This window comes from Haliotis cracherodii, unplaced genomic scaffold, assembly GCF_022045235.1.
Source record: "Haliotis cracherodii isolate W230 unplaced genomic scaffold, xgHalCrac1.p SCAF_5, whole genome shotgun sequence".
Classification (NCBI taxonomy): Eukaryota; Metazoa; Mollusca; class Gastropoda; order Lepetellida; family Haliotidae; genus Haliotis; species Haliotis cracherodii.
Genome location: NW_027266308.1, coordinates 53,227,878 through 53,244,230, shown reverse-complemented (window position 1 = coordinate 53,244,230; position 16,353 = coordinate 53,227,878). Strand labels below are relative to the sequence as shown.

Genomic DNA, 16,353 nt, shown 5'->3' with positions numbered 1-16,353 from the left:
TCAAATTACGTGAAGTTTTGAAGCATAACTACACAAGTTAACCTTGAAGACAGACAAACATTTGAGTGAGTAAATATAATATATATTATCCAATGAAACTGACGAAACCCTTTCCATATTCATAAGAAATCTCGGGGTGGTCGGGTAGCCTAGTGGTTAAAGCGTTCGCTCGTCACGCCGAAGACCCGGGTTCGATTCCCGACATGGGTACAATGTGTGAAGCCCATTTGTAGTGTCCCCCGCCATAATATTGCTGGAATATTGCTAAAAGGGCGTAAAACCATACTCACTCACTCATAAGAAATCTCAGTCTATTGTACGATTCTGACTATATAATGATTATGTGTTTAAAAATCACTGTCAAATTGTGATGATACCAGGTGTTCGCGAAAAGGTGAGTGTATCCTGCTCCGCCGCAATCGTTACCATTCACATATAGTACCAGTTCAAAAACATTTCATAGCTTTTAAAGCCTATTTTGATATAAAAAGATTTGGACTAGATAGTTACTAATCACTGAAATACTATAATTGCGTTATTATACAATATTAATCGCCGATATCAAAGCTAGTTGAGCCATCTAGTTACTAGGATGATTTATAAGAACTTGATATCATCTGGATAAGCTAGTTCTTTATGTTTTCTCATCATTTCCAAAATAAACGAAATACTTAGAATTTTATACACATATAGATACACGTCTTGCACAGTGAATAACATATTTATTCAATTATTAGCTGTTAAATAGTGGTCAATTTCACTTCCAGGTATGATGAAATATAAGGAAAGTAGGAGTCATGGGCCCTGCTCACATTTGAGACTGCCTTCAAAAAATACATGATGAAAACACCATGTGACAGATACTAGTATCCGAAGAGACAATATATTGCGATCATTGAAGAAATTGTGTTCGTGTGATTGAAAAGAATACTTGCAAGAAATGGAACGTGCTGTCTGTAAAGGAGACTCAAAAATTTCAAATCATTTTAAGATACTGTTTGATCAGTGTGGCCGAATCAAAGTATGTGGAAAAGTTGTAAATGAAGTTCAATCATGGGCTCTGTCAGAAGGAAGTTCAAGCGCTGATGCTCTCTTAAATTTTACACTGTTATGAGCAGGCCGGTCTTTAGAATTGATAAACTCTTGCGTGACAAAATACATTGTGTTGAAATTCCTTGTTTGTACAAATCATATGAGAAGAACTTTGAAAAGGAAGAATGGGAAAAAATAAAAATATTTGAAGTTCACTTCTGGAATAGCATCAAAGATGAGTCACCAGTTCATTCTCCTGGCTACAGGGTGATCGTTCAATCACAAAGCGTCAGGAACTGTTAAGTCAGTGTAAATGGATTTATACATTGAAGGAAACCCTACTCTACTCAATTAAAGAAGCAATCAAAACCGACTCTAACAGAAAAAATGGCAGCAGACAACATTGAGGGAGGTGTGTTAGAGTGAGTGAGTGAGTGAGTTGGGTTTAACGCCGCTTTTAACAGTATTCCAGTTATATCACGGCGTGCCAGTTTAATGTGGGAGGAAAGCCCGAAGTGATGCAGGTCTCAGACGTTTACCACTTCGGTGAAACCCACGAGCACGGGTATGGTGCTGACAAACCTAGAAACATAATCGGGTCGAACCGGGATTCGAACCCACAATCATAGGTTTCTGGCGTGCCCAAGGGACGCAACTCTGCACAGCGAATCGCGGAAATTATGATGAGCTTTCAGTTTCTTACCACAGCATTACAAATGTGTTTGCTGTAACATCCCAGAGTGGGCTTACTATAAGTCTGAGGAATGCAACTGAAAGACTACAGAGACAGGCAGACCCTGACAAGTGCTATTATAACACTTTCATAAAAGAAATATGACCTTGACTATGAAGCACAAGATGGCCACAAGCACCAGGTTTCCCTTCAAGATTGCCACCTTGTTTTCTGTTCGGACGTTCTTGTTAGGTCGTCCTTTCACAGGGATCCAGATAGAGGAGAGTCTAGGTCCTCCCAAATATGAGGAAACTTAAAACATTAATTTTACTCGTGACATATTTTCCGTAATCACTCGTACCTCGTGGGTTATTCATAAATACTCTTACTTAAGGACTGAAATAATTCTAACAAAGAATTACGAATGGAACGGCACAAAACAATTTCAAGTATTTACACAAAGCTGACGCGATGTGGTATGACGTTGTTAACACATACTCACTCAATTATTAAAAACACTCTAACTTGCAACTGTGTGTGTGTGTTGCGGGTGTAAATTTAGTATGTTCCTGCTTAGTCAAAGATTTACCAGTCAACGCGAACTATCAAATGTCATTGTGTGTCAGCTGTGAAGTTTCTGTGTATATGTGCAGCATGATGTTAATCGATATATCCATAATTCCATCGATGCGTTCTTAAAGATGAACATATGGATTGTCATTATTTATATTATGGCAGGGTATATGAAATAACTTGTAAATGCTTTTATTAGGTTGGGTTTACCAAGTGGTGAACATATCAAACACAATAGAGGTCGTATCAACGGAAATATCAGTATGAGGCAGAAGATGGATATTTTTGGGAGGCTGTTATACCCCGAACTGTGTCTGTCGGTGACAATCACAAGCAAATGAATGGTGAAGTTTTGTGTGGATCGGTTCAAACATCGATTGTTGCTTATTGGTCCCCTGAACACAGGTGTTTAGGGTAACGCGAGCCTAACTCCACTGCCGTTCAATGGCAAGTGTTTCAGCAAAGGCAGTTTAGCAGCAGACCACGTCATCTAGTGCTCTGTAAAGTATGGCCAAAGGTTGAAGATATGTCCTTGGAATAGAGGACTGGCAACAAGTTTTGTGATGCTGACTGTCCTGTATTTCATGATCGTCTTGCCTTTTGTAACATGATTCATTGGTCACATAATTGACATTATAGTCTGAGAATCAAGGGAGGTTGTTAATAAACTTAAACACTAAGACAATTCCAACGCCCACCATTGTCAGCCGATTGCTAAATTATGTTCTATGTGACTAGACATGTCTTTATTCTGAAGGTCAAATGTTCACCTGTTGGGAATTGCCCCAAACCATTTCCCCCCTGATGCTGTCCATGCTTTTGGTAACACAATCTCATTAAAATCAGACATTTTACTCTCATGGGATACCTCTCTGTGTGACCATGAATATAATCCGTTTTAAACCTCCACTGAGTTATGTCAATGAAGTTTCCCAGATTACAGGTACTGATTTGTATCTTCATGTGTCCCATATATGGTCGTGTTTTTTTGTCTGCTGGTGGACTTGACCCTTGAGGATGTTCTTACTTCTCCCATATATTCAGTTCACAAAAACACAATTTTAAGAATACTGGATTTATTCAAGACTTCAGATTCAACATTGGTACAATATATGATATTCAACAAATACTTTGAAACATATCATATGTAGAGTAGTAGTTTTCTGTACAACTTGAGAAACTGAACCAGGGAAATAACTCAAATACTGATTTGCTTATGAATGGAAGAAATTTAACCTACTATTATTGTACATAAGAAGCAAATTATTTACAAAAAAATCTGTAAAGCAAAATGTCCAAAGACACTGATGAATAAATGGAATGCTGACCATTGATATCACATGTATTACATAAGGCTGGACGGTGGGAGGCTGGGAAGGGATATATGTACAAAGGGGAGACAACTCTGAGAGGTAGATGACATCAGTCAACCTGGGGGTTGTGCTGGAACAGGTATTCTGCCTGAAACAGAATAGGGAAGATGATGATAGTTGGTGAAATATCACATACCTCAGTCAAAAATATACAGTTCATATTTTACAGCAGACAACCAACAACTGGTTCTACTAATTTATTACGTGAAAGAGGCTCATCAGAGGTCTAGAATATGTATAACTATCAAAATATTTTACATTCTTTTAACTCTAATTTTTTATATTTTGTGTATTTTTGAAAGAAACTAGAAATAATAATATTTGTCTTACTTTCATATGTAGTGTGTATTAATTTATTACAGTTATAGAAAGGTATATGATGTCAAGTGTTATCAAGGGAAGGTTCAGTCAATACTAACAATATAATCAATAGGATCCTCTGGGCGTGTCTTGCAACAGTCAATGAGGCCCTGTGTGAGTGTAGGCATCACATGTTTCATGAGGAAGTTCCGCAGAGGGATGGACTGAGCCTCCAGCAGCTCATACTCCTCCCTCTTCACCTCACTGAGGCGCTGAGACTGGAACATCACAGACATGCATTGACGTTCAACTGCATTTATCATTACATGTATTAATCATAAAAACATTCATGCAAAACAAATGCTTCAGCACTCAAGGACATACTAATCCTTCCTTTGGGGGCAAGCCTAAAAGATTATTCTCAAACTAGTGAAACTAAGTTTAAGGCTGCTTTGGATAGAATGTTATTTTCAATGTTGTATCAGCTTAATGTGGGAGGAAAGTCCACAGCGATGCAGCTCTCTGACATTTACTGCTTTTGTGAATCCACATGCAGATATAGTACTGTAATTAAATTAACTGGTTTGATCCAGATCAGGGCAAAGAAAAGTTATTTTGTATCCTGCAGTCACTATGTATCATAAGCTTCACATATCAGCAAATATATTTCTGTTGCTAGAATGGAGACATGGCTGCAATCAAGATTAGTCATAAAAACCGACCCATTCCTCCTGTCTCTTCTTCCTTTCTGCAGCTTCCTCTGCCTCTCTCCTCTCTCTCTCAGCCTTCTCCTCTGCCTCCCTCTTAAGTCTCTCCTCCTCCTCCTGCCGCCTCATCTCCTCCAACTCCTCAGGGGTAGGACCTGTAAGCATTACCAAAGAAAGCAGGATATAACAAGAGGAAGCAGAAGGCATGGGGGTCCTTTCACTTTTAACATACAATGTTACAAGGTCAAAATGAAACCTTTACCTTGATTCCTAACTTTGTAAATAAACCAACCATTTAAAGAAGAGTACAAATTACAGTAAAATTGAGCATAGCTGACACACATACATAGAGAATCTTAATAAAATTGACTCTTGATATCATGAATCAAACAATGATGATAATTTTGTTTGGACTCTGTCTGGACTCAACAAAAGTATGTCCTTATCCAGGTTTTTTCAGGTAACAAGAGTCACTGCAGTTTCAATACAATTCTCTGTAACTTTTATGGCAGATATACCAACCATAGTTTCTTGGAGCTCCTATGATTTTCTTGACTTTCTCTACAGTTTCCCTCATCATGGGTGATCCATCTTTGGTAACGTCTAAAAGAGAAAAACGTAATAGCTTAGGGATGAATCTCAAACGTTTGTCCTATTGATGTGACAAATAGGGCTGGAACGAGTCAACATTTACTACCCGGGTACCCACCCCACGATTACCTGACCCTACCCAGGTACCCACTGTAGGTCTCAAGAGTTGGATACAAAATGTCTGATTGGGAATAGTTTTTCCGTAGTCCGGGCAAAATGTATTTAGATACACGTATTAAAAGATCTGGTCATGCAAACACTGAAGTTAACTGAAGTTTTATTTTTATTCAAACGTATAAAAGTCAGAAGGAATGGGTGCATAGTCAGAAAGAAATATGAACATTAGTGACTTGTAGTGTAACCATAGAATTTTAGATATTTTTTGTCATAAAACAATGGGTCCGGGTAGTCCTGTGGGTACCTGGTTCCTGCTCAGTACCCACCCGACCCGATTACCCATGTTACCCGTCCTAGCCCAAGTGACAAACATAGACAATTATTCAGAAAGTAAGAAAGAATTCAAAGCATAACTTAATAAATTTCAGTGTTTGTAGTTTGACATCTAAATCAAAATGGCAACTCACCAAGTTTTTCTGGATGGAATTCCAGTTCATCAAAGTAGTTGAGCACAGTCTCATCCTCTGTATTGATGGAGCGGTATTCAGAAAGACGGCTGCCCAGTCCTTTTTCTGTGTTGTGTGTACCACTAACCACACTCTCTGGCAGGTTCATCACCCGCGCCTTTAAGAAGTCATCATTAGCATCCAGCTGGATGACAAACTCAGGCATGATAGTCCTGTCAAAATTACCTCCCTTAGCTGCCTCCTCCGCCTCTTCATCATCTTCAGCTTCAGTGGAAAGAACATGTAAGTCAGAATAGTTTTTACATCTTCATAATATCGTAAAGCTATCCAAATACATAAAATAAATAATCAAGATATTATTCATTCAATTATAATGCCACAATCTTTGTGTGTGATGTGATTTCATTTTCATCCGAGACTAATACTGAAATCATAAGACACTGGTGTTATCCTATAAACATGTATCCTACATAACAATAAGAGCAAACCTACATATAATGGGTGTACCCAAATCTATAACAACCATAATCATACTGCCAACATACTTGCAAACAGATCTTTTGCTTGCTCCAGGGTTTTTGGATATCCATCCAAGATGAAACCCTGATTTTGGCAGGGCATTGAGTGGAGCTTGTCTCTGAAGAATTTGATGACGTACTGGTCCTCAATGCGGTTGTTGTTCTGCTCACGACTTTCATTGATCTGTTCCAGCAGCTCCTGAGCCTCCTGAGCTGAACCATCATCGTCTTCATTGTCTTCAGCATCAGCTCGTTTAGCCTTGGCCTCCTGGAATGTTAAAAAACCAAACCCATAATAACTTTAGAACACATATTCATATGAACAAACCTTTGGATGCTTGTACCCATTAGTCAGCTGCATATGTATGTGGTACTGTACTCTGGAACATTATTGACCTGATACAATGTTCCCTGAAAAAACAAGGCAAAAAGTATTCTTTCCTGAGCACCATACCAGAGTAACAGATGTGCATGTATCACTGTACACAAGAATTAGCATACTAACCAGTATCTCTATCTCGTCATCAATGACTTTCTTGATCTGGATGTGATGGAGTTTGTAGTGCTCACACAGCTGCTTGGCTACTGTAGACTTGCCCGACGCAGGGGGACCCACGATCACCGCACGGAGAGGCTGAAACAGGCAAGCAGTAGAGATGCTGGTCATTAGATTCAGTAGAGGTTGTGTATTTTGTAATACCTTTCCTGTGAGAAAGGTTATGACAACAAATGAAAGGGACTTGTGGCATGTCTATGATATATCAGTTTCATTGAACAGGAACTTTTATGTTTTAACCAGCAATGTAATTCTTCATCAGCTGCTATCCTACACTTAATAGTAACTATTACATTATAGACATATATTGCCATAAGTATAAGGGTAAACTGTCTGAGAAAGGGCATAGTCTGAGAACAGTGTTTGACCCTGCCAGGTCGTGCTGACCTGCAATGCCCGTGCATCCTTGTATTCCTTGGTGACCAGCGCCATGTTATCCTTGATGCCGCCCTCAGCCACCCAGTTGATGCGCATGCTCTCTTTGACATGGACAGCATCCATACGCAGATTCACCAGCAGCATGTCAAAGTCAGCTTGCTGTAACAGACAAAAATAATCAAAATTATAATTGCTGATATTGCCTAAATGTCTTTGACTTTAAAGTCATTCATATCTCATATAATATACAATACAATGTGGAACATTGTGCAATGTAAATGCGGAGAAGGAAACTAGTTTTGGGTTTCAATGATATTCAATATTAGTCCTAGGAGACAACGTCAACAGGGTGTAATTAGGGCATTGTACGTTTCCCTACCTCAATGTCCTTGCTCAGCAGCGCTTCCTCCTTGGTGATGAACTTGACCCAGCCTGTGCCCAGTTGGGTGCTCACTTCCTGCCAACAGATGAATCGTAATGTAGAGGTGTCAACATACACCAGTGATGTACAGGTGTTAACATACACCACTGATGTAAGGTGTTAACATACACCAGTGATGTACAGGTGTTAACATATACCAGTGATGTACAGGTGTTAACATACACAGATGACCAGTGATGTAAGGTGTTAACATACACAGATGACCAGTGATGCAAGGTGTTAACATACACCAGTGATATACAGATGTTAACATACACAGATGACCAGTGATGTAAGGTGTTAACACACACCAGTGATGTACAGATGTTAACATACACAGATGACCAGTGATGTACAGGTGTTAACATACACAGATGACCAGTGATGCACAGATGTTAACATACACAGATGACAAGTGATGTACAGATGTTAACATACACCAGTGATGTACAGATGTTAACATACACCAGTGATGTACAGATGTTAACAGACACAGATGACCAGTGATGTATGGGTGTTAACATACACAGATGACCAGATTACAAATAAGAGACAATTGTCAAAAGAGGACATGTTTCACACAATTGTATACATGCACTTCTACAAGTAACAAAGAATATGAACATACACAGTATTCAGTGCCAAATAAGGCACATTGGTCAATATACATTCTTACAAATGAAAAAATAATGCACACATGATGAATTCTATTGTGATTGCCAACATCCAATAAGTACGTCTTAACCATGATTACAATTCCTCTGCTGCTAGCCTGAAGAAAAACAGAACTAACTATTTATGAGGTCTGCAGTTACCTTGACAATCTCCTCCAGTGTGTTCTGGGCGTCATCTTTTGCAATGAGGTACCGCACCTTAGGACGTGAATCAGCAACATTCTGGATCACTCTGAAACATCCAACATCTCGTTAAATTTCAGAAAGTGAAGGTTTCACTCTTACTCCAGGTGACATAGTAATATTCCACATAAAGTCTCATACACGACTGTGTAAATACATCAACTCACCCTGCCAGGTCCTTGATGTGGATCGTGGGGATGACATTCTGCCCATTGCCGAAACACTGCAGCTGCTGAACATTGTGCCACGCCGACTAAAACCAGAAATTAGTATTGCTGTTAACATTCACAACAGTTTGAGTGCATCATCTACATTTGAAATTAGGCAGGAAAGTCAAGGTGTCCTTGTCATGACCCTGAGGTTAAAAACCAAATATTTAAGGGGTCATAGATTCAAATACTACAGCGGAAATCCTCAAGGACGCCAGGATCCCCTTAATTTCAAACACTAATCATGATGCATGTGTATCAAGAGCACATGTTATTTGACATGGCAATGAATTGAAAAATACAATTTTCTGGTGGTATGCGCAAGGATTCTCAAGCCAATGTAAGTCTGATGACTCAAGATTACTAAATATGGTTTGGTTGGGTCACTAGTTACTCTGACTGATGATTGATCTCCATGTCTTGTATCATGACCGTGAGTTTCCATGCCTTGTATCGTGACCTTACTATCGAGATACATGAGACCAGGACAATGGGAATCATGGAAGCCCTACAGTGACATCTTAACTCAATGAGGCACAGGTGTCCCAGTCAACTAAGGTGCCAAAATTCACCTTGCAGAGTTGCCTCCCTTGGGTACACGAGAAACCTGTGATTGTGGGTTCGAATCCTGGTTTGCCCCGATAATGTTGCTAGGTCTGTCAGCACCATACCTGTCTTCATGGGTTCTACCAAAGAGGTAAACGTCTAAGACCTGCATCAATTTGGGATTTCTTCACACATTCAGCTGACATATGCCATGACGCTACTGGAATACTGTTCAAAGCAGCATTAAAAGCAACTCATTCATTCATTCACTCACTCAACAAATCTGGAATATGTAGTGGACATAAACATGCTCACAAACCTTGAACAGGAAGTGGAAGATGTTTTCTTCAGCTCCATATGTTAGACCAGAGCAGATGACATAGGTCACTAGCTTGGCTTTGTTCTGAAGATGCAAAATGGAAGAAAATGGAGTACGACAAAAGGCTGATTTATTTGCACTAAAAATATATGAAATTTAAAAGTAAATAAACATGTTTTAAAAAATGTATTCAGCATTGATTCCAGAACCAGGACAAATTTTTACCAGAGATATTACCTTTGTATGATATAATTACTCATCATAACACTCCACTGATTGTACATCCAAAAAAACAATCTCATTAAAATCAGATCTTAGTGCATGATACTGCTACACAATGATCTTTGTGAAGCGGTAGCAAGCGCTAGGATTTGATTTTAATGACATTGTCAAAGAACACCAATTGACAGCATTACATACATGATATGAGATGACGAGTGATCACATGTATTATATAACTACAAAAAAGTAGGAACATACTGTTTTGCCCAGCTTGATAACAGTTTTCTCAGCACTGATGTGTTCCTTGAAATTTGGGTGTGGCTTTCTCCTCCTGTAGTCATCTTCTGTGAAGGGGATTTCAGGATCATCCTGCAAGCCAGAAATCATCAGTAATTACAACCTACCAATAACAACAGCTGTTATATCCACAGGACAACAGCAAATATCTTTAGGAGTCTTAAGTGTTAATGTACGACTCAAAAGAAGCATCTTTCCGAAGCAAGAGCGTTAACTGACTTTAAAAGTCCAGTTTCCACCCTTGCCGATCGAACTAGGCTGGAATTCCTGGGCTCGATTGTAGCGCCACCAGTGGCTATTACGAGTAATGTCCTTTCTATGCCTCTCCTACTGACCAATCAGATTCAACCTCTCGTATCACTTGCATTTGCTTCAAACAAAACGGTCGCGCCCAGTCGTGACGATCTGATCGATAATCAAGATCAAACAAATTTTACATCACGAAGTGCATCAAATCACGTGAGCACCTTGATTAAAAACATGAAAAGATATAGAAAATATCTGTTCACAACGCGTTAGCGGTGCACATTCTTTCACATCACTATAATTAATCTGCCATGCCATGGCATATTAACTTTGATAATATGAAAGTATTCTTTAACTTAGTTTAAGTATAACACAGAAAAAGAGGGGGCGAGGGTGGGTATTACTGATCTAAGCAGCTAATATTTGTTGCCAAAAATCTGTTAACAATAAAAACAGAAATGTTTGTCCTTACGTCTGAGTAATATCAACAAGTTATCACAGGTATGGCATTCAGTCTACAATAGAGGTATCATACATAGCCACACAACTGAGCGTTGGATTCCTCTCAAAGTACTACATGTACCAGGTACAATCAACAGTCGTTCCAGCTAAGGCCATTCTTTCTTCAACTCCCGACCGCCTTTGTGGACTAGTGGTAGAGCGTCCGCCTGGAGAGCGGAAGGTCCGGGGTTTGATCCCCGGCCGTGTCATACCCAAAGACGTTAAAAGATGGTACTTGTTGTTACCCTGTCTGGCGCTCTGCATTAAGGGGCTAAAACAAGGACTGGTCGACTCGGAGTCAGTATACTGTGTCTGAGTGGGGTATTCATGTTAAACTGCAGCATGGTATCTCAGTGGGCTAGCACTATAAATTGGCATCAGTCCGGACTAATACAAGCAGCCACACAAACACACACACGTACATGCACGTCGCTATATAAGTGCAATAATCTTGGACGCGACGTTTAACCCCATTTCACCTCACCTTCTTCAACTCCCACATGATGCAAGGAGAATGATTAAATAATGCAAGAGTGCAAGAACTCACAGGATCCAGGGGCTTGCTCTTTGCCCAGGTCATACAGGAGGAGATGAGGATAAACATCTTTGACTTCTCCATCTTCTCAAGATCAGAATGGAGCTCTGTAATATAACAGGAGACAACATGGTTACAACATGAATAATTGTTTGTTTGGGATTCGGTTAGAACTAGTTTTCAAGATATCAGCGCAATCTATTATAGGCTTCCTCCTCACCTGAAACTGCCCACACAGCTTCATCAATCTGGTCTGGATCCTCTGTGATGTCATAAACGACAACATCACACTCCACAAGCTGTTCATACAGCTGATCCTTGTTCTCAAACTGTTAAAAGTAGACATAAATATATGTCAATACAACCTATGCAACCGCTTTTTCCTAATCACAAACTTAATCTCAACATTAATCATATTAACGTAGCATGCAATCTATGGATTCAAGGAGTATACTGACCAAATTTGATTAACTCAAATACTGTTTCTTCTTTTTAAATGTTTACTTATTTGTAATGGTTTTTTAATAATGAATGTGAAATACTTCATCCCATGATTTAATTATATTTAAGATGAGTTTCGGACACAATAATGTAAATGACATCTCACCAGAATGAGTTCCTTGACGAAATCTGGTTTAGGCTTTCCCCTGTCTTTGAGGGTACCAACAATTTCATAGCAGCCCTCTTTGACGGTGGGGATGATGGAGCTGTCAGTGGACTTTGCATCATCTTCCTCCTCTTGCTCCTCCAGGGAAGATCCAACCACACACCGGGACAGGAACTGTTGAGGAATACCATTGCAACATTTAAATATTTCAACCTGATATCATTCTACACACAACATTCAAAATTATATCCTTTTCATCACAAAGGCCTACGATAATTTGGATGGGAATCAGTTGGTATTTTTTCATCGACCTTTTACATGTTGTTTCAATCAAACTGTCACTGTTTACTTTCAAGAAATGGGAGTAGGGGATAACAGCAATAATAATGACCAAAATTAGAATAAATAACAGCTATGAATTTGATTATATACAGTATTAGATCCCACAATTAGAGTGGACAAATGCTTATTAACTTCAATAAAAGGAAATTAAATAATGATTATTATGTTACGAATATACAGATCAAAGATATTTGCATAATTCACAACTCATCATCAGTTGATTTTGTATCATGATTCATTATTCACCTCTTATTCAAACCAAATAAATGAAAACTTTCAACTTTGATTCATTTGAGTATTAACACAGACATTAAAAACAATCTACTCTCTTCAGGTTGCATCCAGAGACAAGATGATAGAATTTTGTCTACTTTACCTACAAAAAATACTATAATAACAACATCTTAAATCTCATTAAAATCAGATTTTTTACTCTGGTTGGATATTTCTCTTCATCTAGATAAGAGGACACCTCCATAGAAGGTCGTGTCAGGTGAATGCTGAGCAAACTTTGACTGTCCAATCTAAATGAAGGATGCATGGGTTCTTGAGCCAATCAGATGTCAGTTTTCTAAAATGATTCAAATTCATCGTTTTGCCATATTGATTTAGAAATGTTTTGTTAGTAGAAATGAAAACCCACAAAGAACACAAATGTTTCTCCCTTTTGGGCATAGATGCCATGTCGCTCAGAAATGACAGGGTGCAAAAGACCCTGTGATAGTGTTCGTTTTTGAGATTCAGAAATCCAATATCCATGTCTGAATGATCTGACGGTTACTGACTGTTGAACATGATTACTGTCAGTTGTAGCTGATTCTAAAAGATGAACATAAGATAAACAACAGTGTAACAAATATCAATGATTAGTAAATGAGAAAATAATAAACAAACGTGTACACAACATATGCGCGGAATAGCAACATTAAAGGGGCACTGATCTAAAGCAATTCTCCGGGACTGGTTGTTGCCTTTGTTATTGTTTTTTCCCCGTGAGTACCCGGATGATACGCAACGCAACTGAGCGTGACAAGAGACTGGGCTACCATCTGCAAGGACAGCTAAATAAACTTGGAGGCAATATTTGTTTTATGCATTTTTGAAAACTGATTGGTTAACTGTGATCTATAAAGATTTTGACAAAGGGCGCATGTTAATTTATTTCTTCAGCCTTAACAAACAGACAAAAAGAACGGCGGAGCTCATCGGATGTCGTCATTTGGAAATACCCCAGATGGTTATAGTTTAATAATAAAAAAAAGTATCCATGCTGTGAAAGCATTTTTGGATTTCGGATTGCGTTGATAATAAGATTACTATACTTCCTTGTTGTCATCCACGTTTTCTGGTATAACCCTACACTTGTGTATTTGTCGTCATTCACTTGATGCTCATTTAATGAATTTATTACAGGTACAATTAGTGGTAGCACCACTTAGATTACCTGACAAAGGTTCCCATTTGGCATTTATTGTGTCTGGGGTAATTATTCAATCTAAATCCAGGTTTCAAGTGACGTGAAATGTGTGTTATGTAATATGCACGTGGCAGCCCAGCAAGAGATGAATGATCAGTTGATTTACTTTTTTTGTAAATCAACGGATCGTTCCTAGTCATCAAAGGATTAACAGAAAATATGTTGATTGATTAATCACTGTTATCTTGCACAGTGGATATGTCAAAAGTGAGTGTTTACATGTCTAGGTTTACTAAAACAAAGGGAATACACTCATATCATGGCGTGAAGTGCAACCAGTCCCGGGGAATTGCTTTAGATCAGTGCCCCTTTAAAATTACTTAAAACATCATTTGATGTTTAATCTTTTGTTTATTTTGGTTTTTATCCTGTAGTTATTTCTAACCTTAAAGGGCCTATTTTCCATATGAAAATATAACAGGTTGTGTGTTTTTATGTGTAATTATAGGATAAATGATTGCAATGATTATTAAAGTATCCCAAATAAATGATTTACACCTACAATCCCCAATCAGAGACACAGGGTCATGCATCAAATCACTGATTACCTTAGATTATCAGAACATTACTCCCATAGATGTAAACATTCCCAAGTTATGTTGTCTTTGTTAATGATTTCATCTTCTCTTTCTATATCATTTTGGGTTTTCAAGATTACCTGTATGCATAGTATTGTAGCTTATTCACAAATTATCATAAGGTGTCAAGAGTGATGTTCTTAAATTTAGCATATATTCTGGTTGGTTACATTTAAAATAGGGCTCGGTGATATCCTACAACTACCAAAATTGGCATTATTGTGAGGTAATTTTAGATGATCGTGTTAATTTGATTTCACAAAAACACGCACTCACGAACCTGAACAAATTGACCACGATCGATTCTATTAGTGTATTTATTAGAGTGCCAATGACATATAGTTAAAAAAACAAAACATAGTTACTTACCTGCGCGAGATTTTTCCCTTGATATTGGTCTACATGATTAATAAACATGCGTTTACTTTTCGGACGCAAATCGGCATCTTCTTGTGTACTCGCCATTTTGCTTGCTGTCACCGTTGCTAAGCGTCAAATGGTTCCGTAAGGGGGAGCTACTCTTGTATTTATCCCCCGCTAAAAACAAGTCCATACTGGCAGTTGGCAATGCGACGATAATCTCATTGCAAACAGTTTAACCATAATAAACAGCGAGTAATGCTTTGTGTTCTGTATATTTCTTCTCATAGCCCTACATGTTTTTCGACCGATGTGGGTGTTTGTGTGTGTGTGTGTGTGTGTGTGTGTGTGTGTGTGTGTGTGTGTTTGTTTGTGTGTGTATGTGTGTGTGTGTGTGATGCGTGAGATATTGTGAGATATTGTGAAAATAAGAGAAAAGTAGAAAATGTATTCGAAATAAATGTTAGCAAGTTATTTTGCGTGTTTTTCATGTCCTTTAAATATGACATGACAAACAAGGTAAAGTGTATTCCTTATTGTCAATTACGATAACAAATATATATGCTGCGTTACATGACTTTCTATGTCCAACGATGTCCAAGTAATATTCTGAAAAGAGTATTTTAAATCATTTTGTATGATAATATCAAATAATAATATCGTGTTTATATATGATCTGTTCCGGGATCGTATTTTAGGTAATGCTTTAAGCCTAATTATTCATGATTAGTGAGTGAGTGAGTGAGGATGGTTTTACGCCGCATTAAGTAATATCCCAGCAATATCACGGCGGAGGACACCAGAAATGGGTTTCACATATTGTATCCATGTGGGGAATGGAACCCGGAACTTCGGTGTGACGAGCGACGGTTTTAACCACTTCGCTACCTTACAGCCCCTTTTGCATGGCCACACGTTCATAGGTACTGTACATTTGTGTGAATGTACAGATATAACCACCAAACAATAATATTGTGTTGATTCTCGAAATTTATGTTTCTATTTGATTGAAAGAAAGTGTTGAGATAACAATTACTCCCTAACGATTACAGCAGTGTAAAATAACAGTATTGATTCAAAATGGTATTATCACAAATGAGATTTGTCTAATTGACAGAAGCATTCCTAAAATGTATGTATAAGTCCCAACGACATTTTGTTCGATTCTTCCATCTGCTGTCAGACATTTTCCAGGTGAACCTCAAGCATGTCAAGAAGTGGTCAATGATTAAAAACAACTCGTGGTATGAAGTAGAATAACTCAAATATTCAGTTTCAAATTGAATAAAATCTAGCTGATTATGTTGTATTGAGTTTGCCTAGGGTAACTCAGTTCATAAACTCAATCACTGACCAAGCTTGTTATCAAATCAATAAACACTCTTCAGTTGACTCTGTATTGTCAGACAATATTGTACAGTGACGGTGTTTCAGACAAGTATGTTTTCTTCTCCCCTACATCCAATTTCGCCTCCAATGTTCCTGGAGGTCATTTGGAAGTGTGGCCACACGACTCCTTGTTCATGTGCACATTACCACCGCTTCTTCTTT

General features: G+C 38.3%; 1 protein-coding gene across 1 annotated transcript; it reads right to left on the bottom strand.

Annotated features, from left to right (window-relative positions):
* Positions 1-3,357: 3,357 nt before the first annotated feature.
* LOC139442353 (adenylate kinase 7-like) lies at positions 3,358-14,921 on the bottom strand. Its single transcript, XM_071223152.1, has 17 exons — positions 14,812-14,921; positions 12,046-12,219; positions 11,659-11,767; positions 11,451-11,545; positions 10,118-10,228; positions 9,638-9,721; positions 8,731-8,816; positions 8,522-8,612; positions 7,665-7,742; positions 7,295-7,444; positions 6,857-6,985; positions 6,379-6,619; positions 5,834-6,097; positions 5,181-5,261; positions 4,674-4,813; positions 4,071-4,229; positions 3,358-3,739 (listed from the first exon to the last, which is right to left on the bottom strand). The coding sequence occupies exons 1-17, from the start codon at positions 14,905-14,907 to the stop codon at positions 3,701-3,703; spliced, it is 2,127 nt and encodes a 708-aa protein (XP_071079253.1). The 5' UTR covers positions 14,908-14,921; the 3' UTR covers positions 3,358-3,700.
* Between the last annotated feature and the right edge of the window lie 1,432 nt (positions 14,922-16,353).